Genomic DNA, 26,853 nt, shown 5'->3' on the forward strand with positions numbered 1-26,853 from the left:
AAATGAAAGGAAAGAAAAGAGAAGGGAAAGGAAGGGAAGGGAAGAGAAGAGAAGGGAAGGAAAGCACAGTGAAAGTAAGGGAAGGGAAGGAAAGGACAGTGAAAGGAAGGGAAGGGAAGGAAAGAACAGTGAAGGGAAGGGAAGGGAGCTAACATAACCAGACCACCCTTCTCCCTTCCCTCTCTCCCTCCCTTCCTCCTCCCATCCCTCCCTTCCCTACCGTCCTCCTCCTCCTTTCCTCACACACACACACACACACACACACACACACGAGCTCACTCAGTCTTTGGATAGCGTGCGAGGAGAGTGGACGCACACACACACACGCACACACTCACAGGTTCACACACACGCACACACACGTACACACACCCAACTTATGCGTGTGTGTGCGTGTTAACTTTATATATACCTACACATGTGCGTATAGGGAAGAAGGTATATATGTGTGTGTGTGTACGTGTGTTGTTACGAAGATGAGGAATAAGGAGACGAAGGAAGAATTAGTGAAACCATAGAAGAGAAAGGAAGGAAGGAAGGAAGGAAGGAAAAACAGTGAAGTGTATAGAAGAAACGAAGAGAAGGAAAGAGAAGAAACTAGAAAGGAAGGAAGAAAGAAAATAAAGAAAGAAATGGAATGAATGGGATAATAGCGAAGGAGAGGAATTAGAGGAAAAAGGAAGAAAAGGAATTAGAAAAAGAAAAAGGAAAGGAGGAAAAAAAACAAATAAACGTGGAAGAGAAAGAATAAAGAAATGTAAAAGGAAGAAGAAGGAGAATAAGTAGGAAAGAAGGAAGAAGAAGGAAAAAAGAAGGATAATTAGAAAGAAAGAGGAAAGAAAAAAAAGATAATACAGAAAGAGGAAATAAGAGAAAAAGAAAGAGAAAAGAAAGTGTTTGTAAATAATAAAGAGAAAGAAACGAATGAAGGAAATAGAGAAAAAAATTATAAAGAAAGAGAAAGGAAAGAAAATAAGAATGAGAGAAGGAAGTGAGTGAAGTGAAAGACGAAGAAGGAAAAAGAAAATAGACAATAGAAAGAAAGAAAGAAAAGAAAGGGATAAGAAAGAAAAGGAATAAAGAAAGAAAGGAATAAAGAAAGAAAGGAATAAAGAAAGGAATATAGAAAGAAAGGAATAAAGAAAGAAAGGAAGAAAGGGATAAGAAAGAAAGGAATAAAGAAAGAAAGGAATAAAGAAAGAAAGTGATAAGGAAGAAAAGGATAAGAAAAAACGGAATAAGAAAGAGAGAAATAAGAAAGAAAAGGAAGAATAAGAAAAGAGAAAATGAGAGAAAGAAAGAAAAATAACACGAGATGAAGAACAGGAAGAAGGAGGAAGAAAGTGAACAAATAACGAATTGAGGAAGAAAGGAAGAAGAAAAAAAACTAATATCAGACTTAAAACAAACAAACAAATATATAAGAACACACAAACATGGAAGCCTTACCACCACCACCACCACCACCACCAACGTCATCACCACCACCACCACCACGAACAACCACCACCACCATCAACACCACCACCTCAACACCAGCACATAGACCCTGGACCATTTGGCAAAACAACCTGAGATATACCATTGCAACACTACTTATCATCACCACTACACTCAACACCACTACCACCACTACTACTGCTGGTATAGGTGGTGTTGGGGCGGTGGAGTTAGGCATGGTGTCAACGCTGCCCCGGAAATGCGAAAGGATAACTATACCCATGTGTCAGGAGGTGAAATATAATTATACCAAGATGCCGAATTTGCTGGGCCAGTTTAGCCAAGGAGAAGCAGCCATCAAGGTGAGAGAGAGAGAGAGAGAGAGAGAGAGAGAGAGAGAGAGAGAGAGAGAGAGGATTGGGCATATACAAGAAGGAGTTATGGAGAAAAATGTTATATATATAGGAAGTTTTTTTTTTGGTGGGTGTGCGTGTGTGTGTGGGTGTCAGAGAGAGAGAGAGAGAGAGAGAGAGAGAGTTGCATAGGCAGGTCATACGATGGTGTGGGAGGAGAGATTATCTCCAGAGAGAGAGAGAGAGAGAGAGAGAGAGAGAGAGGGGGGGGGGGGGTTAATAATGAAAAGGTAAAAAATGAAAAACGGGTTAGAGAGAGAGTGAGAGACACACACACACACACACACACATAGACGTTAGAAGGGAGTGTGTGTGTGTGTGTGTGTGTGTGTGACAGAGAGGAAGAGCTTGTTAACGAGAGGAGGGGGGGGTAGGGAGAGGAAGAGGAGGAGGAGGAGGAGGAGGAGTAAGAAGCATATTTACTGATGAGGGGAAGAGGAGGACGAGGAGGAGGAGGGGGAAGGAAGAGGATATGAAGAGGAGGAGGAGGAGGAGAAGGGAGAAGAAGAATAGGAGGAAGAGGAGGAGGAGGAAGACCACCCTATCTTTATTGAAGTGTTAAACCATGATGGAGGTATTGTGGAAGAGGAGGAGGAGGAGGAGGAAGAAGAGGAAGAGTAAGAGGAGGAGGAGGAGGAGGAGGAGGAGAGTTGATTGTGGCAAGTGTTTATGATGGAGGTGGTGGTGGTGGTGGTGAACTGGTGATAGTGGTGATGGTGGTGATGATGGTGGTGATAGTGGTGGTGGTGGTGGTGATGATGGTGGTGATGGTGGTGGTGGTGATGATGGTGGTGATGGTGGTGGTGATAGTGGTGGTGGTGGTGGTGGTGATTGTGGTGATGGTGGTGGTGGTGGTGGTGATCGATGGTGATGATGGTGGTGATAGTGGTGATGGTGGTGGTGGTACTAGCCTTTCAACATGATTTTCAGCCCATTTCTTGGTCTAATATGGTCTGGCATGGTCTGATCCTTGTCTAGTTTGGTCTATTCCAGCTTTTAATTGACTTCTAAACCCATATTAAACCCTAAATCTCCTCTCTGGTCTATTCAGCCCATTGCAGTGGTCTAACTTCGGTCTAACATGGTCTATCTCATTCTTAAACCATTCTCTTGGTCTACGTTGGTCTATTACCTCTTAAACCGCTATTAAACCTCTTAGTCTGGTCTTTGGTTTATTTTAGCCCAATGTCGTGGTCTTATTTTGGGTCTAGTATGGTCTAGCTTGTACTTAAAACCCATCCTTCTGGTCTGAGGCAAGTCTGGGCTAGTCAATGGTTGGTCTGTACGTGTTTATAGGTTGCTGGTCAGATGTTCTGTTGGTCTATTTCAAATCGGTTTGGTCTAGGTTTGGTCTATCTTTGTCTAACTTGCTCGAAAACTTAACTTAGTCAAGGGTAGGTCTGGGCTAGTTTAGGGTAGGTCTGCACGTGTCTGGGTGGTCGATCTGATGTTCCTTTGGTCTAACTTGGTCTAACTTGCTCGAAAACTTAACTTTCTGGTCTAAGGGAAGTTTGGGCTAGTCTAGAATGCATTGTCATGGTGGTTGGTCTTATGTTCCCTTTGGTCTAGGTTTGGTCTATGTTGCTCTAAAACGTTTCTGGCGTAGGGTAAGTCTGGTCTAGAGGGTCTGCTTGGGTCTGAATTGCTTATCTGATGGTCTAGCTATATAGGTTCGGTCTGTCTCACTCTGGGTTGTTCTAATACACTATCGTCTGGTCTAGCAAGTCTGGTCTAGGGTCTGTTTGGGTCTGCATGAATCTGGCAGGCTTATCTAATGGTCTAGCTATGGTCTGCCTTACCCTGGGCTCTAATACACTATCCTCTGGTCTAGCAAGTCTGGTCTAGGGTCTAGGGTCTGGTGTGGTCTGGTCATCCGCTAGGACGCGGCTAGGTCTTAAATTGGCCCTGTGATACCCTAATTGCAGCATCAGAGGGTACGGTTGCCAACTTGAGCTGGTCTTTTTTCGTTTTCAGCCCACGTGGAGGAGGAGGAGGAGGAGGAGAGAAGGAGGAAGAGGAGGAGGAGGAGGAGAGAAGGAGGAAGAGGAGGAGGAGGAATGGTTAAAAGGAGATAGATTAGGAGGAAGAGAGGAGGAGAAGGAAGAGGAAGAAGAAGAGGAGGTGTGGATAATTGCAGAGAGGAAGAGGAAGAGGAAGAGGAGAAGCAGGGAAGGTGTGAAGATAAGAAGTGAAAAAAGGGTGGCTATGATAAGATAAGGAGGAGGAGGAGGAGGAGGAGGAGGAAGAAGAGGAGAAGGGAAAGGAAGACTAGGAGGAGGAGGAGGAGGAAGAGAAGGAAAGAAAGAGAAAGATAATAAGGGAAGGAATAAAAAGAAAAGGAGAGACGGAGATAGACAGAAGGGAGGAGGAGGAGGACAAATAGGGAGGTAAGGGAGGGAAGGAGGGAGGGAAGGGAGAGAGAGGGAGAGAGAGGCAGTTAAAATTCACTTCCATTGTTTCATCCTACCGCCCATGCCGCCTTCCCTACCCTTAAGAACGCGTCATTTCAAACCGCTTTTATCCAGCTTTATCCTCCTCTGCAGGGGCTATACTTCTAAGGGGAGGTGCGAGGAGGATTACACCGCACTCTGAAGGTGTTTGAGGACTGGGGATAGTGAGGAAAGGGAGATAAATGAGGTTTGAAATGGAGTCACTTTCGTCAACAAATCTTCCCCAGCCGCCATGCCCTGCCTCCCACCCACACACCCGTCATTTCAACTCCCTTTTCTACCCCTTTATCCTCCTCTGCAGGGGTTATGCTTCTAAGGGGAGGTAGGATGAGGATTACACCGCACTCTGAAGGGGTTTGAGGACTGGGGATAGTAAGAAAAGTGAGATAAATGAGGTTTGAAATGGTGTCACTTTCGTCAACCCATCTCCTCACCCGCCATGCCCTGCCATCCATCCACCCACACACCCGTCATTTCAACTTCCTTTTCTACCCCTTTATCCTCCTCTGCAGGGGTTATGCTTCTCAGGGTAGGTTGGATGAGGATTACACCGCACTCTGAAGGGGTTTGAGGACTGGGGATAGTGAGGAAATGGGGATAAATGAGGTTTGAAATGGAGTCACTTTCAGTCAACAAATCTTCCTTACCCGCCATGCCCTGCCTCCCACCCACACACCCGTCATTTCAACTCCCTTTTCTACCCCTTTATCCTCCTCTGCAGGGGCTATACTTCTAAGGGGAGGTGCGAGGAGGATTACACCGCACTCTGAAGGGGTTTGAGGACTGGGGATAGTGAGGAAAGGGAGATAAAATGAGGTTTGAAATGGAGTCACTTTCGTCAACAAATCTTCCCCAGCCGCCATGCCCTGCCTCCCACATACACACCCGTCATTTCAAATCCCATTTATTCCGCTTTATCCTCCTCTGCAGGGGCTATGCTTCTAAGGGGAGGTGCGAGGAGGATTACACCGCACTCTGAAGGGGTTTGAGGATTGGAGATAGTAAGGAAAGGGAGATAAATGAGGTTTGAAATAGTGCCACTTTCGTCAAATCATTTCCCACCCCGCCATGCCCTGCCATCCTCCCACACACCCGTCATTTCAACTCCCTTTTATTCCACTTTATCCTCCTCTGCAGGGGTTATGCTTCTCGGGGGAGGTAGGAGGAGCATTACACCGCACTTTGAAGGGGCTCCAAGTCAGGGGGAAGAGGGAGGAGGTGTCAGGGAAGAGTTAAAACGTAACACAATTTCTCAGGCCCTAACCCGCCCGCCCGGCTGTCATGGTACCCGGCCCTTCCCCTCCCAGCAGCGTTATTTCACCTCGTCTTTTTTTCGCGTTTCACTCCTCCGCGGGGGTCATGCTCTGAAGGGGAGGCGTGGGGAGGGCCGTGACGCATTCAGGAGGGCTTTGGAGATAAGGGAAAGGGGGGGAAGAGGTGATAAGTAAGGTTTTAAGCTGCTATCGGTATCTTCAAAAGGCAGGCGCAAGAGGAGACATGTAATGAAGCCTCCCCCGATCTCTTGCAATCCCGTCGACTTCGTTTTCACTTATTTCCATTTCCCGGATTTCCTGGCGCTGGGAAATAGAGGAATATGGTTTAATAGCTTGAGAAATAGAGGAAATATATATAGTTAGAGTTTTAAAGGGGGGATTAACGTGGGTTTTGTGTAGTTTGGCAAAGACGAAGCTCAGGCCAGAGTGAGAAGGATTAGGAGGAGGAGGAGGTGAGGGTTGGTTACTGGGAGAGTGGGTGACTGTGTGCGTGTGTGTGTGCGTGTGTGTGTGTGTGTGTCCTTCGCTCCGCTTACACACACACACACACACACACACACACGTCTTTCCTACCTGTCCTGAAACTCTTATATTGCAGTTTCTATAAAAAGAGTTGGAGGAGGAGGAGGAGGAAGAAGAAAAGGGGAAGTGGAGTGAGAAGGAAGAAGAAAAATTTGGAGAAGGAATAAGGATAAATGAGGAGGAGGAGGAGGAGGAGGAGGAGGAAGAAGGAGAAGAGGAGGAGGAGGAGAAAATTGTATGGAGGTAATATGTCATTTACTACTACTACTACTACTACTACTACTACTACTACTACTACTACTACTACTACTACTACCACCACCACCACCACCACCACTACTACTACTACTACTACTACTACTACTACTACTACTACTACTACTACCACCACCACCACCACCACCACTACTACTACTACTACTACTACTACTACTACCACCACCACCACCACCACTACTACTACTACTACTACTACTACTACTACTACCACCACCACCACCACCACCACCACTACTACTACTACTACTACTACTACTACTACTACTACTACCACCACCACCACCACCACCACCACTACTACTACTACTACTACTACTACTACTACTACTACCATACTTATCTTGATGAATGGGTGATGACTGAGTGACGGTGATGGATGACGAGAGAGAGAGAGAGAGAGAGAGAGAGAGAGAGAGAGTTACACCTATCAGTCATGTTTTTGTTTTTTTAATTACCTGAGCTTTGTTAATATACTACCACCAGGGTCATAAAGGTCAACCACTACCAGGGTCATAAAACTACCCTGAAATGCCACCACCAGGGTCATAAAACTACCCCTGGAAATGCCCTAAACTCCTACGAAAGCCTTGTCAAATATGTTATTTTAGGTTCATGGTACAGAGGAAGGGTCAAACTACCACCAGGGTCATAATAAATGCCCTAAGAAGCCTTGTCAAATATGTTATTTTAGGTTCATGGTACAGAGGAAGGGTCACACTACCACCAGGGTCATAATAATACCCCTGGAAATGCCCTAAACTCCTACGAAAGCCTTGTCAAATATGTTCTTTTAGGTTCATGGTACAGAGGAAGGGTCAAACTACCACCAGGGTCATAATAATACCCCTGGAAATGCCCTGAACCCCTACGAAAGTCTTGTCAAATATGTTCTTTTAGGTTCATGGTACAGAGGAAGGCTCACACTACCACAAGGGTCATAATACTACCCCTGGAAATGCCCTGAACTCCTACGAAAGTCTTGTCAAATATGTTCTTTTAGGTTCATGGTACAGAGGAAGGGTCAAACTACCACCAGGGTCATAATAATACCCCTGGAAATGCCCTAAACTCCTACGTTAAAGCCTTGTCAAATATGTTATTTTAGGTTCATGGTACAGAGGAAGGGTTACACTACCATCAGGGTCATAATACTACCCCTGGAAATGCCCCAAACTCCTACGAAAGCCTTGTCAAATATGTTCTTTTAGGTTCATGGTACAGAGGAAGGGTTACACTACCATCAGGGTCATAATACTACCCCTGGAAATGCCCTAAACTCCTACGAAAGTCTTGTCAAATATGTTCTTTTAGGTTCACGGTACAGAGGAAGGGTCAAACTACCACCAGGGTCATAATAATACCCCTGGAAATGCCCTAAACTCCTACGTTAAAGCCTTGTCAAATATGTTATTTTAGGTTCATGGTACAGAGGAAGGGTTACACTACCATCAGGGTCATAATACTACCCCTGGAAATGCCCTAAACTCCTACGAAAGCCTTGTCAAATATGTGTTTCTTAGGTTCACGGTACAGAAGAAGGGTCACACTACCACCAGGGTCATAAAACTACCCCTGGAAATGCCCTAAACTCCTACTAAAGTCTTGTCAAATATGTGTTTCTTAGGTTCACGGTACAGAGGAAGGGTCACACTACCACCAGGGTCATAAAACTACCCCTGGAAATGCCCTAAACTCTTACGAAAGCCTTGTCAAATATGTGTTTCTTAGGTTCACGGTATCACACTACCACCAGGGTCATAAAACTACCCCTGGAAATTCCCATAAACTCCTACGAAAGCCTTGTCAAATATGTTTCTTAGGTTCATGGTACAGAGGAAGGGTCAGACTACCACCAGGGTCATAATACTACTCCTGGAAATGCCCTAAACTCCTACGAAAGCCTTGTCAAATATGTTCTTTTAGGTTCATGGTACAGAGGAAGGGTCATACTACCACCAGGGTCATAAAACTACCCCTGGAAATGCCCTAAACTCCTACAAAAGCCCTCTCCACTTCCCTTTCCTCTTTTTTTCCTCCTCTCTCCTCTTTTTTTTCTTTCCCTCCTCTTCTTCCTCTTTATCAATCTCCTCCACCTCCCTCCTTTTATTTCCTCCTTCCTTCCCTCCCTTTCTCTCTCCTCTCTTCTCTCTCCATTTCCTCCCCTTTTTTTTCCTCTTTTCCTCCCCTTCCTTCTCTTCTCTTTCCTCTTCTTCCTCTTTATCAATCTTCTCCACCTCCCTCCATTATTCCCTCCTTCCCTCCCTCCCTTTCTCTCTCCATTTTTTTTCCTCCCCTTCTTTTTCTTCTTTTTCCTCTTTATCAATCTTCTCCACCTCCCGCCTTCCTTCCCTCCCCTTTTCTCCATTTCCTCTCTTTTTTTTCCCTCCTCTTCCTTCTCTTCTCTTTCCTCTTCTTTCTCTCCCTCTTTATCTTATCTCTCCACCTCCCTTTCCTCTTTTTTCCTCTCTTCTCTTTCCTCTTCTTCCCCCACCTCCCTTCTTTTATTTCCTCCTTTCCCTTCCTTTCTTTCTCCATATCCACCACCACCACCACCACCAATATATCCCCTTGTATGCCCCTAACGCCCATGTCCCGTTCTTTCTCCATATCCACCACCACCACCACCACCAATATTTGCCCTTGTATGCCCCTAACGCCCATGTCCCGTTCTTTCCAGGTTCACGAATACATGCCTTTGGTTGACATTGGTTGCAGCCAGCACCTTCGCTTCTTCCTATGCTCCGTGTATGCCCCGATGTGTACCCCTATTTTGGACGCTGGCATACCCTCTTGTAGGTCTATATGCCTGGAGGTACGTGTGTGTGTGTGTGTGTGTGTGTGTGTGTGTGTGTGTGTGTGTGTGTGTGTGTTATAGGTTTGGTGGTCTAATTATGCAATGGGTGTTAATTTTTTTTTCTCTCTCTCTCTCTCTCTCTCTCTCTCTCTCTCTCTCTCTCTCTCTCTCTCTCCCTTCCCCACTTCAATTCCTTTCCTCTCTCCCTCCTTTCTCTCTCTCACTCTTTTCCTTTCCCTTTTTCCTCCTCTCTCTCTCTCTCTCTCTCTCTCTCTCTCTCTCTCTCTCTCCACTCCTCTCTCTCCCTTCCCCCCTTCAATTCCTTTCCTCTCTCCCTCCTTTCTCTCTCTCACACTTTTCCTTTCCCTTTTTCCTCCCCTTCCTCCCTTCCACTCTCTCTCCCTTCCTTCCTTTCCCTCTCTCTCTCTCTCTCTCTCTCTCTCTCCCTCTCCCACAGGTCCGTAAGAATTGCCTGCCCGTTCTTCAGAAATTCAACTACACGTGGCCGGCTGCCCTGGACTGTTCCCGCCTGCCCAACCCAAGTCCTGAGACCCTCTGTATGGAACCCGACTCTAATTCCTCCTCCTCCTCAGCTTCTTCCCCTCTCCCAGATCCGCGTGTTCCTCCTCCTCCTCCTCCGCCTCCGCCTCGACCTCCTGTTACTTCGGTTAAGGTAAGGGGGGGGGAAGGAGGTGTGTGTGTGTGTGTGTGTGTGTGTGTGTGTGTGTGTGTGTTAATTTGTTGTGTAATCTTTTTCTTTCTTCTGTATTTGTTTCTCTTTTGTTGTTTATTTCTTTATTTTCCCTCCATTTTCTCTTCTTGTCTTCTATAACGTGCTCTCTCTCTCTCTCTCTCTTCATCTTTCTTTTCCTTTCCTTTCCTTCTTTTCATTGTAATTTCTCCTATTTCTCTCCTTCCTTCTCCATTCCCTCTTCTTCTCTCTCTCTCTCTCTCTCTCTCTCTCTCTCTCTCTCTCTCTCTCTCTCTCTCTCTCTCTCTCTCTCTCTCTCTCTCTCTCTCCTTCCCTTCTGGTCTCTCTCTCTTCTTCTTCCTCTCCCTCTTTCTCTATCTCCTCCTTCCCCTCTTTCCTCTTCCCTATCTCTACCTTCTTTTCCTTCTCTTTTTCCCCCCTCCCTCTCTCTCTCTTCTCTCCATTTCCTCCTCCTCCTCCTCCTCTCACTAAACCCTCCCTCTCTTCCTCTCCCCCCCAGGACACCCCCCCCAGCCTATGCCCCCCCAAACAGACGTGGGTGGGGGCGGGGGGCGAAGGGGTATGCGCTCCCCTCTGTGAGAAAGACGTGCTATTCAGGAGGACCGACAAGCACTTCGCGGAGGTGAGTGAGAGGTGGTGGTGTTGTGGTGGTGATGGTGAGTGATGAGGATGAGTGGTGGTGTTGAGTGGTGATGAGTGGTGGTGGTGATGAGTGGTGGTGATGAGTGATGGTGGTGGTGATGAGTGGTGGTGATGAATGGTGGTGGTGGTGATAAGTGGTGATGATGAGTGGTGGTGGTGATGAGTGGTGATGGTGATGAGTGGTGGTGATGATGAGTGGTGTTGAGTGTGTGGTGATGATTGGTGATGTTGAGTGGTGATGAGTTGTGATGAGTGAGTGGTGATTTGTGATGTTGAGTGGTGATGAGTTGTGATGAGTGGTGATGATGATGAGTAGTGATGAGTGAGTGGTGATGATGATGAGTGGCGATGATGATGAGTGGTGATGAGTGAGTGGTGATGGTGATGAGTGGTGATGAGTGAGTGGTGATGGTGATGAGTGAGTGGTGATGAGTGATGGTGATGAGTGGTGATGAGTGAGTGATGATGGTGATTATTGGTGATGAGTGAGTGGTGATGGTGATGAGTGAGTGGTGATGATGATGAGTGGTGATGGTGATGAGTGGTGATGAGTGAGTGGTAATGATGAATGGTGATGGTGATGGTGATGAGTTGTGATGAGTGAGTGGTGATGATGATGAGTGGTGATGATGAGTGAGTGGTGATGAGTGAGTGGTGATGGTGATGAGTGGTGATGATGATGAGTGGTGATGGTGATGAGTGGTGATGGTGATGAGTGGTGATGATGATGAGTGGTGATGAGTGAGTGGTGATGGTGATGAGTGGCGATGATGATGAATGGTGATCATGATGAGTGGTGATGATGATGAATGGTGATCATGATGAGTGGTGATGATGATGAATGGTGATCATGATGAGTGGTGATGATGATGAATGGTGATCATGATGAGTGGTGATGATGATGAATGGTGATCATGATGAGTGGTGATGATGATGAATGGTGATCATGATGAGTGGTGATGATGATGAATGGTGATCATGATGAGTGGTGATGATGATGAGTGGTGATGATGATGAATGGTGATCATGATGAGTGGTGATGATGATGAATGGTGATCATGATGAGTGGTGATGATGATGAATGGTGATCATGATGAGTGGTGATGATGATGAATGGTGATCATGATGAGTGGTGATGATGATGAGTGGTGATGATGATGAGTGGTGATGATGATGAGTGGTGATGGTGATGAGTGGTGATGATGATGAGTGGTGATGATGATGAGTGGTGATGATGATGAATGGTGATCATGATGAGTGGTGATGATGAATGGTGATCATGATGAGTGGTGATGGTGATGAATGGTGATCATGATGAGTGGTGATGGTGATGAATGGTGATCATGATGAGTGGTGATGATGATGAATGGTGATCATGATGAGTGGTGATGATGATGAATGGTGATCATGATGAGTGGTGATGATGATGAATGGTGATGATGATGAATGGTGATCATGATGAGTGGTGATGGTGATGAATGGTGATGGTGATGAGTGGTGATGATGATGAATGGTGATCATGATGAGTGGTGATGATGATGAATGGTGATCATGATGAGTGGTGATGGTGATGAGTGGTGATGATGATGAGTGGTGATGATGATGAGTGGTGATGATGATGAGTGGTGATGATGATGAGTGGTGATGGTGATGAGTGGTGATCATGATGAGTGGTGATGGTGATGAGTGGTGATGATGATGAGTGGTGATGATGATGAGTGGTGATGGTGATGAGTGGTGATGATGATGAGTGGTGATGGTGATGAGTGGTGATGATGATGAGTGGTGATGATGATGAGTGGTGATGATGATGAGTGAGTGGTGATGGTGATGAGTGGTGATGATGATGAGTGGTGATGAGTGAGTGGTGATGATGATGAGTGGTGATGGTGATGAGTGAGTGGTGATGGTGATGAGTGAGTGGTGATGGTGATGAGTGCGTGGTGATAGTGATGAATGAGTGGTGATGGTGATGAGTGGTGATGATGAGTGGTGATGAGTGAGTGGTGATGATGATGAGTGGTGATGGGTGAGTGGTGATGAGTGAGTGGTGATGGTGATGAGTGGTGATGAGTGAGTGGTGATGAGTGATGGTGAGAGTGGTGATGGTGATGGTGGTGATGGTGATGAGGAGTGGTGATGATGGTGATGATGAGTGGTGATGATGATGAGTGGTGATGAGGAGGGTGATGGTGATGAGGGATGATGATGGTGATGGTGATGAGTGGTGATGAGTGAGTGGTGATGAGTGGGTGGTGATGAGTGAGTGGTGATGAGTGAGTGGTGATGGTGATGAGTGGTGATGAGTGAGTGGTGATGATGATGAGTGGTGATGGTGATGAGTGAGTGGTGATGGTGATGTGTGAGTGGTGATGGTGATGAGTTTGTGGTGATGATGAGTGGTGATGAGTGAGTGGTGATGGTGATGAGTGGTGATGATGATGAGTGAGTGGTGATGGTGATGAGTGGTGATGATGATGAGTTGTGATGCATGGTGATGAGTTGTGATGATTGGTGATGAGTGGTGATGAGTTGTGACGAATGGCAATGATCAGTGGAGTGAGTGAGGTGGTGAGTGGTGGTGAGTGGTGATGAGTGGTGGTGATGAGTGGTGTTGAGTGGTGATGAGTGTGTGGTGATGATGAGTGGTGATAATGATGGTGGTCTCCTTCCCCTCTCTTCATTTCTTTCTTAATTCTCTTCCTTTTCTCTCTCCATTTCCTTCCCTCCTTCCCCTTCCTCTTTCCTCCCCTCTCTGTCTCTTTCCCTTCCTCTCCTCTCTCTATTTCCTCCCCTCCTCTCTCTCTCCTTTTCCTTTCCTCTCTCTCTCTCTCCCTCCCTTCCTCTTACTCTCCTTCCCTCGATCCATCTATCTCTACCTCTCCTTTCCTCACCCTCTCTTTTTCCTTCTCTCTCTCCCCCTTCCTCCCTTTTCTTCCCTTTCTTATCCTCTCTGCCTCCTCCTCCTCCTCCTCCTCCTTCTCACTCCTTTCCCTTCTCTTATCCCTCCTCGATCTCCCTTTCTTTTTCCTTCTCTTCCTCCTTTCCCTTCCTCCCTTTCTTCCACCCCCCCCCCCCTCCCATAGGTCTGGTTATTGGTGTGGGCAGGCCTATGCTTCACCTCCACCCTCTTCACCGTGCTTACCTTCTGGCTCGAGCCCGGGAGATTCAGGTACCCCGAGCGACCCATCATCTGCCTGTCCCTCTGCTACCTGCTCTACGCGCTCGCCTACCTCGCCAGGTGAGAAGAAGGGGGCTCGTTTAGGGGGGGGGGGGCTCGTTAAGGGAGGTGCATGGGAGACTGTTGGAAGATGATGTTAGTCAGTCAGTTAAGCAGTCAGTCAGTTAGCAAGCAGTCAGTCAGTCAGTATGCAGTCAGTTAGCAAGCAGTCAGTCAGCAAGCAGTCAGTCAGTTATGCAGTCAGTTAGCAAGCAGTCAGTCAGTTATGCAGTCAGCTAGCAAGCAGTCAGTCAGCAAGCAGTCAGTCAGTTATGCAGTCAGCTAGCAAGCAGTCAGTTAGCAAGCAGTCAGTCAGTTATGCAGTCAGCTAGCAAGCAGTCAGTTAGCAAGCAGTCAGTCAGTTATGCAGTCAGCTAGCAAGCAGTCAGTCAGCAAGCAGTCAGTCAGTTATGCAGTCAGTCAGTTATGCAGTCAGTTAGCAAGCAGTCAGTCAGTTATGCAGGCAGAGAGCAAGCTGTCAGTCAGTTATGCAGTCAGTTAGCAAGCAGTCAGTCAGTTATGCAGTCAGTCAGTTATGCAGTCAGTCAGCAAGCAGTCAGTCAGTTATGCAGGCAGTTAGCAAGCAGTCAGTCAGTTATGCAGTCAGTTAGCAAGCAGTCAGTCAGTTATGCAGTCAGTTAGCAAGCAGTCAGTCAGTTATGCAGTCAGTTAGCAAGCAGTCAGTCAGTTATGCAGTCAGTTAGCAAGCAGTCAGTCAGTTATGCAGTCAGTCAGTTATGCAGTCAGTCAGTTATGCAGTCAGCTAGCAAGCAGTCAGTCAGTTATGCAGTCAGTTAGCAAGCAGTCAGTCAATTATGCAGTCAGTCAGTTATGCAGTCAGTCAGTTATGCAGTCAGCTAGCAAGCAGTCAGTCAGTTATGCAGTCAGCTAGCAAGCAGTCAGTCAGTTATGCAGGCAGTTAGCAAGCAGTCAGTCAGTTATGCAGTCAGCTAGCAAGCAGTCAGTCAATTATGCAGTCAGTCAGTTATGCAGTCAGCTAGCAAGCAGTCAGTCAGTTATGCAAACAGTTAGCAAGCAGTCAGTCAATTATGCAGTCAGTCAGTTATGCAGTCAGTCAGTTATGCAGTCAGTTAGCAAGCAGTCAGTCAGTTATGCAGTCAGTTAGCAAGCAGTCAGTCAGTTATGCAGTCAGTCAGTTATGCAGTCAGCTAGCAAGCAGTCAGTCAGTTATGCAGGCAGTTAGCAAGCAGTCAGTCAGTTATGCAGTCAGTCAGTTATGCAGTCAGCTAGCAAGCAGTCAGTCAATTATGCAGGCAGTTAGCAAGCAGTCAGTCAGTTATGCAGTCAGTCAGTTATGCAGGCAGTTAGCAAGCAGTCAGTCAGTTATGCAGGCAGTTAGCAAGCAGTCAGTCAGTTATGCAGTCAGTTAGCAAGCAGTCAGTCAGCAAGCAGTCAGTCAGTTATGCAGTCAGTCAGTTATGCAGTCAGTCAGTTATGCAGTCAGTCAGTTATGCAGTCAGCTAGCAAGCAGTCAGCTAGCAAGCAGTCAGTCAGTTATGCAGTCAGTCAGTTATCCAGTCAGTCAGTTATGCAGTCAGCTAGCAAGCAGTCAGCTAGCAAGCAGTCAGTCAGTTATGCAGTCAGTCAGTTATGCAGTCAGTCAGTTATGCAGTCAGTCAGTTATGCAGTCAGTCAGTTATACAGTCAGTTAGCAAGCAGTCAGTCAGTTATGCAGGCAGAGAGCAAGCAGTCAGTCAGTTATGCAGTCAGTTAGCAAGCAGTCAGTCAGTTATGCAGGCAGTTAGCAAGCAGTCAGTCAGTTATGCAGTCAGTTAGCAAGCAGTCAGTCAGTTATGCAGTCAGTTAGCAAGCAGTCAGTCAGTTATACAGTCAGTTAGCAAGCAGTCAGTCAGTTATGCAGTCAGTTAGCAAGCAGTCAGTCAGTTATGCAGTCAGTCAGCAAGCAGTCAGTCAGTTATACAGTCAGTTAGCAAGCAGTCAGTCAGTTATACAGTCAGTTAGCAAGCAGTCAGTCAATTATGCAGTCAGTCAGCAAGCAGTCAGTCAATTATGCAGTCAGTCAGCAAGCAGTCAGTCAGTTATACAGTCAGTTAGCAAGCAGTCAGTCAATTATGCAGTCAGTCAGCAAGCAGTCAGTCAATTATGCAGTCAGTCAGCAAGCAGTCAGTCAGTTATACAGTCAGTTAGCAAGCAGTCAGTCAATTATGCAGGCAGAGAGCAAGCTGTCAGTCAGTTATGCAGTCAGTTAGCAAGCAGTCAGTCAGTTATGCAGGCAGAGAGCAAGCTGTCAGTCAGTTATGCAGTCAGTTAGCAAGCAGTCAGTCAATTATGCAGTCAGTCAGCAAGCAGTCAGTCAGTTATACAGTCAGTTAGCAAGCAGTCAGTCAATTATGCAGTCAGTCAGCAAGCAGTCAGTCAGTTATACAGTCAGTTAGCAAGCAGTCAGTCAATTATGCAGTCAGTCAGCAAGCAGTCAGTCAGTTATACAGTCAGTTAGCAAGCAGTCAGTCAATTATGCAGTCAGTCAGCAAGCAGTCAGTCAGTTATACAGTCAGTCAGCAAGCAGTCAGTCAATTATGCAGTCAGTCAGCAAGCAGTCAGTCAGTTATACAGTCAGTTAGCAAGCAGTCAGTCAATTATGCAGGCAGAGAGCAAGCTGTCAGTCAGTTATGCAGTCAGTTAGCAAGCAGTCAGTCAATTATGCAGTCAGTCAGCAAGCAGTCAGTCAGTTATGCAGTCAGTTTGCAAGCAGTCAGTCAATTATGCAGGCAGAGAGCAAGCAGTCAGTCAATTATGCAGGCAGAGAGCAAGCTGTCAGTCAGTTATGCAGTCAGTTAGCAAGCAGTCAGTCAGTTATGCAGTCAGTTAGCAAGCAGTCAGTCAGTTATGCAGTCAGTTAGCAAGCAGTCAGTCAGTTATGCAGTCAGTTAGCAAGCAGTCAGTCAGTTATGCAGTCAGTTATGCAGGCAGAGAGCAAGCTGTCAGTCAGTTATGCAGTCAGTTAGCAAGCAGTCAGTCAGTTATGCAGGCAGAGAGCAAGCAGTCAGTCAGTTATGCAGGCAGAGAGCAAGCAGTCAGTCAGTTATGCAGGCAGAGAGCAAGCAGTCAGTCAGTTATGCAGGCAGAGAGCAAGCAGTCAGTCAATTATGCAGTCAGTTAGCAAGCAGTCAGTCAGTTATGCAGGCAGAGAGCAAGCAGTCAGTCAGTTATGCAGGCAGAGAGCAAGCAGTCAGTCAGTTATGCAGGCAGAGAGCAAGCAGTCAGTCAGTTATGCAGGCAGAGAGCAAGCAGTCAGTCAGTTATGCAGGCAGAGAGCAAGCAGTCAGTCAGTTATGCAGGCAGAGAGCAAGCTGTCAGTCAGTTATGCAGTCAGTTAGCAAGCAGTCAGTCAATTATGCAGGCAGAGAGCAAGCAGTCAGTCAGTTATGCAGGCAGAGAGCAAGCTGTCAGTCAGTTATGCAGTCAGTTAGCAAGCAGTCAGTCAGTTATGCAGTCAGTTAGCAAGCAGTCAGTCAGTTATGCAGGCAGAGAGCAAGCTGTCAGTCAGTTATGCAGTCAGTTAGCAAGCAGTCAGTCAGTTATGCAGGCAGAGAGCAAGCAGTCAGTCAATTATGCAGGCAGAGAGCAAGCAGTCAGTCAGTTATGCAGGCAGAGAGCAAGCTGTCAGTCAGTTATGCAGTCAGTTAGCAAGCAGTCAGTCAATTATGCAGGCAGAGAGCAAGCTGTCAGTCAATTGCAAGCAGTCAGTCAATTATGCAGGAGCAAGCTGTCAGTCAGTTATGCAGTTAGCAAGCAGTCAGTCAGTTATGCAGTCAGTTAGCAAGCAGTCAGTCAGTTATGCAGTCAGTCAGCAAGCAGTCAGTCAATTATGCAGTCAGTCAGCAAGCAGTCAGTCAGTTATACAGTCAGTTAGCAAGCAGTCAGTCAATTATGCAGGCAGAGAGCAAGCTGTCAGTCAGTTATGCAGTCAGTTAGCAAGCAGTCAGTCAGTTATGCAGTCAGTTAGCAAGCAGTCAGTCAGTTATGCAGGCAGAGAGCAAGCTGTCAGTCAATTATGCAGTCAGTCAGCAAGCAGTCAGTCAGTTATACAGTCAGTTAGCAAGCAGTCAGTCAATTATGCAGGCAGAGAGCAAGCAGTCAGTCAGTTATGCAGGCAGAGAGCAAGCAGTCAGTCAGTTATGCAGTCAGTTAGCAAGCAGTCAGTCAGTTATGCAGTCAGTTAGCAAGCAGTCAGTCAGTTATGCAGTCAGTTAGTCAGTCAGTTAGCAGTCAGTTAGTTATACAGTCAGTCAGTTATGCAGTCAGTTAGTCAGTCAGTTAGCAGTCAGTTAGTTATACAGTCAGTCAGTTATGCAGTCAGTCAGTAAGTCAGTCAGCAAGCAGTCAGTCAGTCAGTTATGCAGTCAGTTAGTCAGTCAGTTAGCAGTCAGTTAGTTATACAGTCAGTCAGTTATGCAGTCAGTAGTGTTGGAGTCAGTCAGTAAGTCAGTTAGCAAGCAGTAAGTCAGTTATGCAGTCAGTCAGTCAGTCAGTCTGTTAAGTTTTCATTATGTTAAGTGAGACAGGAAGGAGAGGTGATGATATGATGAGTGGTGAGTCTGGTGATGTATGAATAAGTTGGTGATGATTAATGTGATGAGTAGTATTAGTATTAGTAGTAGTAGTAGTAGTAGTAGTAGTTGTAGTGTCATTGTATTTTCTTGTATGATGCAGTTAAGTGACATTAATATTTAGTTAGGAAATAGTTATATAATGATGGAAGGGATGGATTTACTACTACTACTACTACTATTACCACTACTACCACTACTATTACTACCACTATTACAGGCTGGTCGCTCCGGTGTGGATTCTGTCCTGCGAGAAGTCCTCAAATGGCGTCCTACACCTGACAGTGGAAGGGCTACTCTCCTCTGGCTGCATCATTACCTTCATATTACAGGTGTGGAGGGGTGGGCAGGTGTGGGAGGGTGTCTGCAGGTGTGGGAGTGGGTGTGCAGGTGTGGAAGGGGGTGTGCAGGTATGGGAGTGGGTGTGCAGGTGTGGGAGGGGGTGTGCAGGTGTGGGAGTGGGTGTTTGCAGGTGTGGGAGTGGATGGGTGCAGGTGTGGGAGTGGGTGTGCAGGTGTGGGAGTGGGGGTGTGCAGGAGTGGGGGGTGCAGGTGTGGGAGGGTGTGTGTGCAGGTGTGGGAGTGGGTGTGCAGGTGTGGGAGTGGGTGTGAAGGTGTGGGAGTGGGTGTGTGAAGGTGTGGGAGTGGGTGTGTGAAGGTGTGGGAGTGGGAGTGCAGGTGTGGGAGTGTGTGTGTGCAGGCGTGGGAGTGGGTGTGCAGGTGTGGGAGTGGGTGTGCAGGTGTGGGAGTGGGTGTGTGCAGGTGTGGGAGTGGGTGTGTGAAGGTGTGGGAGTGGGTGTGCAGGTGTGGGAGTGGGTGTGCAGGTGTGGGAGTGGGTGTGCAGGTGTGGGAGTGGGTGTGTGCAGGTGTGGGAGTGGGTGTGAAGGTGTGGGAGTGGGTGTGAAGGTGTGGGAGTGGGTGTGTGCAGGTGTGGGAGTGGGTGTGTGCAGGTGTGGGAGTGGGTGTGTGCAGGTGTGGGAGTGGGTGTGTGAAGGTGTGGGAGTGGGTGTGTGCAGGTGTGGGAGTGGGTGTGTGAAGGTGTGGGAGTGGGTGTGTGAAGGTGTGGGAGTGGGTGTGCAGGTGTGGGAGTGGGTGTGTGAAGGTGTGGGAGTGGGTGTGTGCAGGTGTGGGAGTGGGTGTGTGCAGGTGTGGGAGTGGGTGTGTGCAGGTGTGGGAGTGGGTGTGTGCAGGTGTGGGAGTGGGTGTGTGCAGGTGTGGGAGTGGGTGTGTGCAGGTGTGGGAGTGGGTGTGTGCAGGTGTGGGAGTGGGTGTGCAGGTGTGGGAGTGGGTGTGTGCAGGTGTGGGAGTGGGTGTGTGCAGGTGTGGGAGTGGGTGTGTGCAGGTGTGGGAGGGGGGGCTGTGCAGGTGGGAGTGGGTGTGTTCAGGTGTGGGAGTGGGTACATGTGCAGGTGTGGAAGTGGGTGTGTGCAGGTGTGGGAGTGTGTGTGTGCAGGTGTGGGAGTGTGTGTGTGTGTGGGGTGGGTGTGTGCAGGTGTGGGGTGGGTGTGTACATGTGGGTGGGGGTGTGTGCTGGTGTGGGTGTGGGTGTGTGCAGGTGTAGGAGTGGGGGGGTGCAGGTGTGGGAGGGGTGTGTGCAGGTGTGGGAGTGGGTGTGCAGGTGTGGGAGTGGGTGTGTGAAGGTGTGGGAGTGGGTGTGTGCAGGTGTGGGAGTGGGTGTGTGCAGGTGTGGGAGTGGGTGTGTGAAGGTGTGGGAGTGGGAATGTGCAGGTGTGGAGGGGGTGGGTGAAGGTGTGTGAAGGTGTGGGAGTGGGTGTGTGCAGGTGTGGGAGTGGGTGTGTGCAGGTGTGGGAGTGGGTGTGTGCAGGTGTGGGAGTGTGTGTGTGCAGGTGTGGGAGTGTGTGTGTGCAGGTGTGTGAGAATGAGTTGAATTATTTTGTTTCAGTTGTTCAGTTAGTCAGTCAGTCAGTCAGTCCCTTCCCCTTTCTCTCTCTCTCTCTCTCTCTCTCTCTCTCTCTCTCTCTCTCTCTTCATAATTTCTCCTCTCTCTTCATTTCTCTTCCCTTCCTTTTCTCTCTCTCTTCTTTCTCTCTTCCTCCACTTTTTCCTCTCTCTCTCTCTCTCTCTCTCTCTCTCTCTCTCTCTCTCTCTCTCTCATTCCCTTATAGTACATTCCTTTTCTCCCATTCCCTAACCCATACCCTATTTCTCTACCCTTACACCCACACCTTATATACCATTTCCTCTACCCTTACACCCACACCTTATATACCCATTTCTCTACCCTTACACCCATCTCACGGCCTCCTCCCCACAGTACTACTTCAGCCTGGCGTCGGGGATCTGGTGGGTGGTGTTGACCTTCACCTGGTTCCTCTCGGCCGGCAAGAAGTGGTCCTCGGAAGCCCTACAAGCCTATGCCTCCTACTTCCATACGGTCGCTTGGGGTCTGCCTGCCGTCGCTACCATCCTCGTTCTTACGCTGAAGCAGGTATGGGGAAGGAGGGGAGGAGGGAGGGAAGGAGGGAGGGAAGGAGAGAGGAGGGAGGGAGGTAGAGAGGAAGGGAGAGAGGCAGGTATGGGGTGCGGAGGGAGGGATGGAAGGAAGAAAGGAAAAGGAGAGAGGGAAGGAAGGAAAAAGGAATGGAGGAAGGAAGGAGGGAAGAAAGGGGAGGAAGGAAGGAGGGGTAGAGAGGAAGGGAGGAAGGAAGGAGGGAAGAAAGGGGAGGAAGGAAGGAGGGAAGAATGGGGAGGGAGGAAAGAAGGAAGAAGGGAAGGAGGAAGGAAAGGAAGGAAGAAAGGGAGGGAGGTAGAGAGGGAGGCAGGTATGGGGTGCGGAGGGAGGGATGGAAGGAAGAAAGGAAGGAAGGAGGAGGAGAGAGGGAAGAAAGGAAAAAGGAAGGGAGGAAGGAAGGAGAGAAGAAAGGGGAGGGAGGAAGGAAGGAAGAAGGGAAGGAGGAAGGAAAGGAAGGAAGAAGGGGAGGGAGGTAGAGAGGGAGGCAAGTGTGGGGTGCAGAGGGAGGGAGGGAAGGAAGGAAGGAATTTTGTGTGTGTGTATATCTGTATGTTTGTTATTTTTATTGTTATTATTGTTATTTTTCTTCTTCCTCTATTTCTTGTTATTCCATTTTTGTCTCCTGGTTTTTTTTCCTTCTTCCTTTTCTTCCTCTCTTTATTTGGTCATTCTTATTTTTCTTCTTTCTCACTTATTTTCTCCTTCCTTCTCTTCCTTTCATTCATTTTCTTTTTCTTCTTCTCTTCTCTATTCTCTTTTTCATTCTTTCTCCTCTTCCTGTTTGCACTCTCTCTCTCTCTCTCTCTCTCTCTCTCTCTCTCTCTCTCTCTCTCTCTCTCTCTCATTCCTCCTCCTTCTCATCTCTTCTTCTTTTCTTACAAGTGTTCATTCTCTCTCTCTCTCTCTCTCTCTCTCTCTCTCTCTCTCTATCAATCATTCATCTATTCATTATTTATTTATATTTTACATTATATAAGAAAACTCACCACCACACGCACACACTCACCACCATCACCACTACCCCCAACCACCACCATCACCACTCACCACCTCCAAATCACCAGGTGGATGGAGACGAACTGGTGGGGCTGTGTTATGTAGGCCTATCCCGACGTTGGGCCCATCTTGCCTTCGTCATAGTGCCACTCTCCATCCTGTTGGCACTTGGCACCTTCTTCATCGCCCTGGGCTTTGTGGCGCTCTTCAGAATCCGCCGGGCCATCAAGAGCGAAGCGGATGTCTCACAGGCGGATGCTGGTGAGTTGGGTTGCATTGTGTTGTGTTTGAGTGGATGAGAAAGGGGAGTGGATGAAGGGGGGAGGAAATAGTGGATGAATGATTGTCTTGGGTTGCATTGGGGTGGATGAGAAAAGGGAAATGGATGAAGGGGAGATCAAAAGTGGATGATTAATTGTGTTGGGTTGCACTGGGGTGGATGAGAAAAGGGAAATGGATGAAGGGGAGGAAAAAAAGTGGATGGATAGTTGTGTTGGGTTGCGTTGGAGTGGATGAGAAAAGGGAAGTGGATGAAGGGGAGGAAAAAAAGTGGATGGATAGTTGTGTTGGGTTGCGTTGGAGTGGATGAGAAAAGGGAAGTGGATGAACGGGGAGGAAAAAAAGTGGATGGATAGTTGTGTTGGGTTGCGTTGGAGTGGATGAGAAAAGGGAAGTGGATGAAGGGGAGGAAATAGTGGATGAATAGTTGTTGGGTTGCATTGGGGTGGATGAGAAAAGTGGAAGTGGATGAAGGGGAGGAAAAAGTGGATGAATTATTGTGTTGGGTTGCGTTGGGGTGGATGAGAAAAGGGAAGTGGATGAAGGGGAGGAAAAAAAGTGGATGGATAGTTGTGTTGGGTTGCATTGGGGTGGATGAGAAAAGGGAAGTGGATGAACGGGAGATAAAAAGTGGATGGATAGTTGTGTTGGGTTGCGCTGGGGTGGATGAGAAAAAGGAAGTGGATGAAAGGGGGAGAGAAAAGTGGATGAAGGGTGGAGAGAAAAGGGAAGTGGGTGAAGGGGGGATAAAAAGTGGATGAATGATTGTGTTGGGTTGCATTGGGGTGGATGAGAAAAGGGAAGTGGATGAAGGGGGATAAAAAGTGGATGAATAGTTGTGTTGGGTTGCATTGGAGTGGATGAAAAAAGGGAAGTGGATGAAGGGTGGAGAAAAAAGTGGATGAATAGTTGTGTTGGGTTGCATTGGAGTGGATGAGAAAAGGGAAGAGGATGAAGGGGAGGAAAAAAGTGGATGATTGTGTTGGTTTGGGTTCATCCACTCATCCACATTTTGTTTGTCCGTTTTCTTGTTACGTTTAAACACACACTCTTTCCCTTTCTATGTAAGTGTTCTGTGGTTCTTTTTAATTTATGTCTTTCTTTATTCTTTCAATCCCTATGTTATTATCTCTCTCTCTCTCTCTCTCTCTCTCTCTCTCTCTCTCTCTCTCTCTCTCTCTCTCTCTCTCTCCATATATCTAAATGCATTCTTTCCTTCCTGTGTATCAATTCCTATGTTATTTTCTCTCTCTCTCTCTCTCTCTCTTAACGTATACGGTATATACAAACACATTCTCTCCCTTCCTGCGTGAATATTCTCCGATACCTTTTAATTCATCACCACCACCACCAACACCACTACCAACACCTCTCTCTCCCTCCCTCACAGCAACCACTATCCACCACTATCACCACCACCACCCAAATATCTCACTAATCCACCATTTCTTTCTCCCTCCCTCACAGCAACCACCACCACAACCACCACCACCACACCGCTCTCCCTCACCACCACCACCACAAACAGCCACCCTCGTACCCTCAACAACATCAACAAACTGGAGAAGCTCATGGTCCGAATCGGCGTCTTCTCCGTCCTGTATACCGTCCCTGCCATCTGCGTCATCTCCTGCAACGTGTACGAGCTCATGTGGCGAAGGCGGTGGCGGGAGATGGCGGACCAGGCGGCTCTGAGGTGCACTTCGTCGGGGTACCACCAGCAGCAGGGCTTCGGTGGTGGTGGTGATGGTGGTTGGTCGGTGGGCACGATGCACTACCACTCGGGTCTGGTTCGGACTGGAGGTGAGTGAGTTTGTATTTACCTAGTTGTATTTACCTAGTTGTAGTTTTACAGGACCTGGGCATTATGCTCGTGTGGTCCCGTCTCCGTGTCTGCATTTATCCAACTCATCTTTAAAGCTTTGCACACTCCTCGCTGATACTATATCCTCGCTCAGACTGTTCCAAACCTCTACATTTCTTTGCGGGAAGCTATACTTCTTTGTGTCTCTCAAGCATCTCCCCTTTCTCAATTTTTTACTGTGTCCTCTTGTATTTCTGCTTATGTTTCCTTCTGTTAGTAGCAGTTCTTCATTATCTACTTCATCTATTTTGTTTAATAATTTATAAATTTGGATTAGGTCTCCCCTTTCTCTTCTTTGTTCCAGTGTTGTTAAGTTCATTTCCTTTAATCTTTCCTCGTATATTAATCCCTCCAACTCTGGGACCATTTTTGATGCCATCCTCTGTATTCTTTCTAGTTTCTTTATATGCTTCTTCTTATGGGGGGACCACACTACCTCTGCATATTCTAATTTTGGTCTAATCATGGTAGTGATTAGCCTTCTCATCATGTCCTTGTCCATGTAGTTAAATGCTACTCCAATATTTCTCACCAAGTTATATATGTCTCTAAAGATCTGATTTATATGACACTCTGGTTGATTATCATCCCTCATCACTACTCCCAGATCTCTCCCTTCATGCACTTTTTTTAATGTTTCACCATTTCCCATTTTGTATATCCAGATTGGTCTTGTTCACTTTTACCTATTTCCATAACATGACATTTTTTCACATTAAATTCCATCTCCCAATCCATACTCCATTTCCAAATTTTGTATAGGTCTTCTTGCAATATTTCACAATCTTCTTTGTTTCTTATATGTTTTTGTAATTTGGCGTCGTCAGCAAATAGGTTTATGTAGCTATTAACTCCTTCAGCCATGTCATTTACATATACCAGGAAGATTATCGGTGCTAATACTGTGTGCGTGTGTGTGTGTGTGTGTGTGTGTGTGTGTGTGTGAGGGGTGGATGGAGGTGGATGAGAGGAGGAAAAAGCGAGAGATTGGATGAAAGAAGAAGAAAAGGAATCGAGGTGGATGAAAGTGAGTGGATGAGGGAGTAAAGATGGTTGTATAGATGTGGAACAGGTGGATGATGGCTGAGTAAGTGGGTGAGGAAGTATGCATGGATGAGTGGATGATGGAGTTTAGGTGGATGAGAAATGAGAGAAATGAGAGAAATTGAAAAACAGAGAAATAACTTTAACTAACACCATTTCCTTCTTCCACCATCACCACCACCACCACCACCAGACTGTAATACCTTGGAGCAAAGCATTCCGTCGGTCGAGATCTTCATGCTCAAAATCTTCATGTCTCTTGTGGTGGGCATCACTTCGGGAATGTGGATCTGGTCTTCAAAAACGGTGAGGCGGATGAGAGGTGGATGAGAGGACAAATGTAGTGGATGAAATAATTGGGTTGCTTGATGAGATGGATGAGAGGCAGAGGAGGAGATGGGGTGGATGAGAGGGTAGGGAGTGGATGAGGAGGAAAGAAGGGGTGGATGAAGGAAGAAGAAAGGGAATAGGGGTGGATGAAAGGAGGAGAGAGCAGATGAGATGTGGATGAGGGAACAAATGGAGTGGATGAAAGATTTAGGTTGGTATAAGAAGGATGAAAGGGAATAAGAGTGGATGAAAGAGGTGGATGAGGGGGTATGGAGTGGATGAGAGGAAAACAAATGGAGTGGATGATAGATTTGAGTTAGTATGAGGAAGAAGAAAGGAAATAAGGGTGGATGACAGGAAGAAAAAGTGGATGAGACATGGATGAGGAAGTAGGGAGTGGATGAGAAGGATAGAGGGAGTGGACTAGAGGAGAACAAATGAAGTGGATGAAAGTTTTGAGTTAGGATGAGGAAGAAATAAGGGAACCCTCCTCCTCCTCGTCTTCCTTCCTTCCTCCTCCTCCTCCTTGTCTTCCTTCCTTCCTCCTCCTCCTACTCCTTGTCTTCCTTCCTTCCTCCTCCTCCTCCTCCTCCTTGTCTTCCTTCCTTCCTTCCTCCTCCTCCTCCTCCTTCTCCTCCTCTTCTTCCATCAGGTTAAGGTAAAGCAAAAATTCTCCTCCCTTTTCTGACCCTCCTCCTCTTCCTCCTCCTCCTCCTCTAATCACCCTTCTCCTCCTCTTCCACTAACAGGTTACACTATGGCAAAAATTCTTCCGTGATTTATGTGGACGTAGATCGACGCTCCGCAAGAAAGACGGGAACATGTACCAGCCCCCAGCCGGCCAGACCCAGCCCCAGAGCATAGACAAGGCCACCAACGGACGTCACACAGTCATAGGCGGGGCTGGGGTGGGGCTGGGATGGGGGGCGGAGGATAGACAGACCCCCCATGACAACACCCGCTCCCTGCCCCGTTCCCAGAGGTCCCCCCAGTATCACCAGGCGCCCACAATGCATCTGTCCCAAGTGTAGGTGGATGAGTGGGTGATGTGGGGTGGATGAGTGGAGTGGAAAGAAAAGGAATGAAAGGCGAAGAAAGGAGAGGAGAGAGATGGAAAGGGGAATGAAAATACGAAGGAAATTGTCACTTTACGAATGCTCTCCACTCGACGCCTCGTATCTAAGACCCAACCCTTTTACGTAAGAAGGTGATGTCTTATTAAGGTATAGACGTACAGAGTTTTAACAGGATACGGCATTATACGTAAGAGGGTCTTATTATGCTTCGACTAGAGGCCTCCTTCGACTGTCCAAGGTTACGTATACTAAAGTCCGTCGAGGCAAGCGAGTTTACGTCTTAAGCCGTTGAGTATAAATGAACCGACACATGAAATCCATCTCCCTGACTACGTATGCGAGCGAAGTTTTACGGACTCAACCCTTTTACGTAAGAAGGTGATGTCTCGTTAAGGTACACAGTTTTAAGCGGAATACCGAATACGGCATTATACGTAAGAGGGTCTTTTTATGC

General features: G+C 47.3%; 1 protein-coding gene across 1 annotated transcript; it reads left to right on the top strand.

The window, feature by feature from the left end:
* The first annotated feature begins 270 nt into the window (after nt 1-270).
* On the top strand, nt 271-26,354 carry LOC126986120 (frizzled-10-B-like). Its single transcript, XM_050841847.1, has 11 exons — nt 271-1,802; nt 9,056-9,190; nt 9,630-9,845; nt 10,384-10,506; nt 13,613-13,767; nt 18,559-18,670; nt 20,613-20,786; nt 21,875-22,067; nt 23,553-23,888; nt 25,187-25,299; nt 26,073-26,354. The coding sequence occupies exons 1-11, from the start codon at nt 1,437-1,439 to the stop codon at nt 26,352-26,354; spliced, it is 2,205 nt and encodes a 734-aa protein (XP_050697804.1). The 5' UTR covers nt 271-1,436.
* Nucleotides 26,355-26,853: the final 499 nt, after the last annotated feature.

The sequence above is a fragment of the Eriocheir sinensis genome, chromosome 61 (genome assembly GCF_024679095.1).
Source record: "Eriocheir sinensis breed Jianghai 21 chromosome 61, ASM2467909v1, whole genome shotgun sequence".
In the NCBI taxonomy this organism is placed as follows: domain Eukaryota; kingdom Metazoa; phylum Arthropoda; class Malacostraca; order Decapoda; family Varunidae; genus Eriocheir; species Eriocheir sinensis.

Coding starts and splice junctions, on each gene's coding strand:
- LOC126986120 (XM_050841847.1), top strand. CDS start 1,437: ATGGAAGCCTTACCACCACCACCACCACCACCACCAACGTCATCACCA. Junction 1,803..9,055: donor AAGGAGAAGCAGCCATCAAG/GTGAGAGAGAGA, acceptor CGTTCTTTCCAG/GTTCACGAATACATGCCTTT. Junction 13,768..18,558: donor GCGCTCGCCTACCTCGCCAG/GTGAGAAGAAGG, acceptor CCACTATTACAG/GCTGGTCGCTCCGGTGTGGA.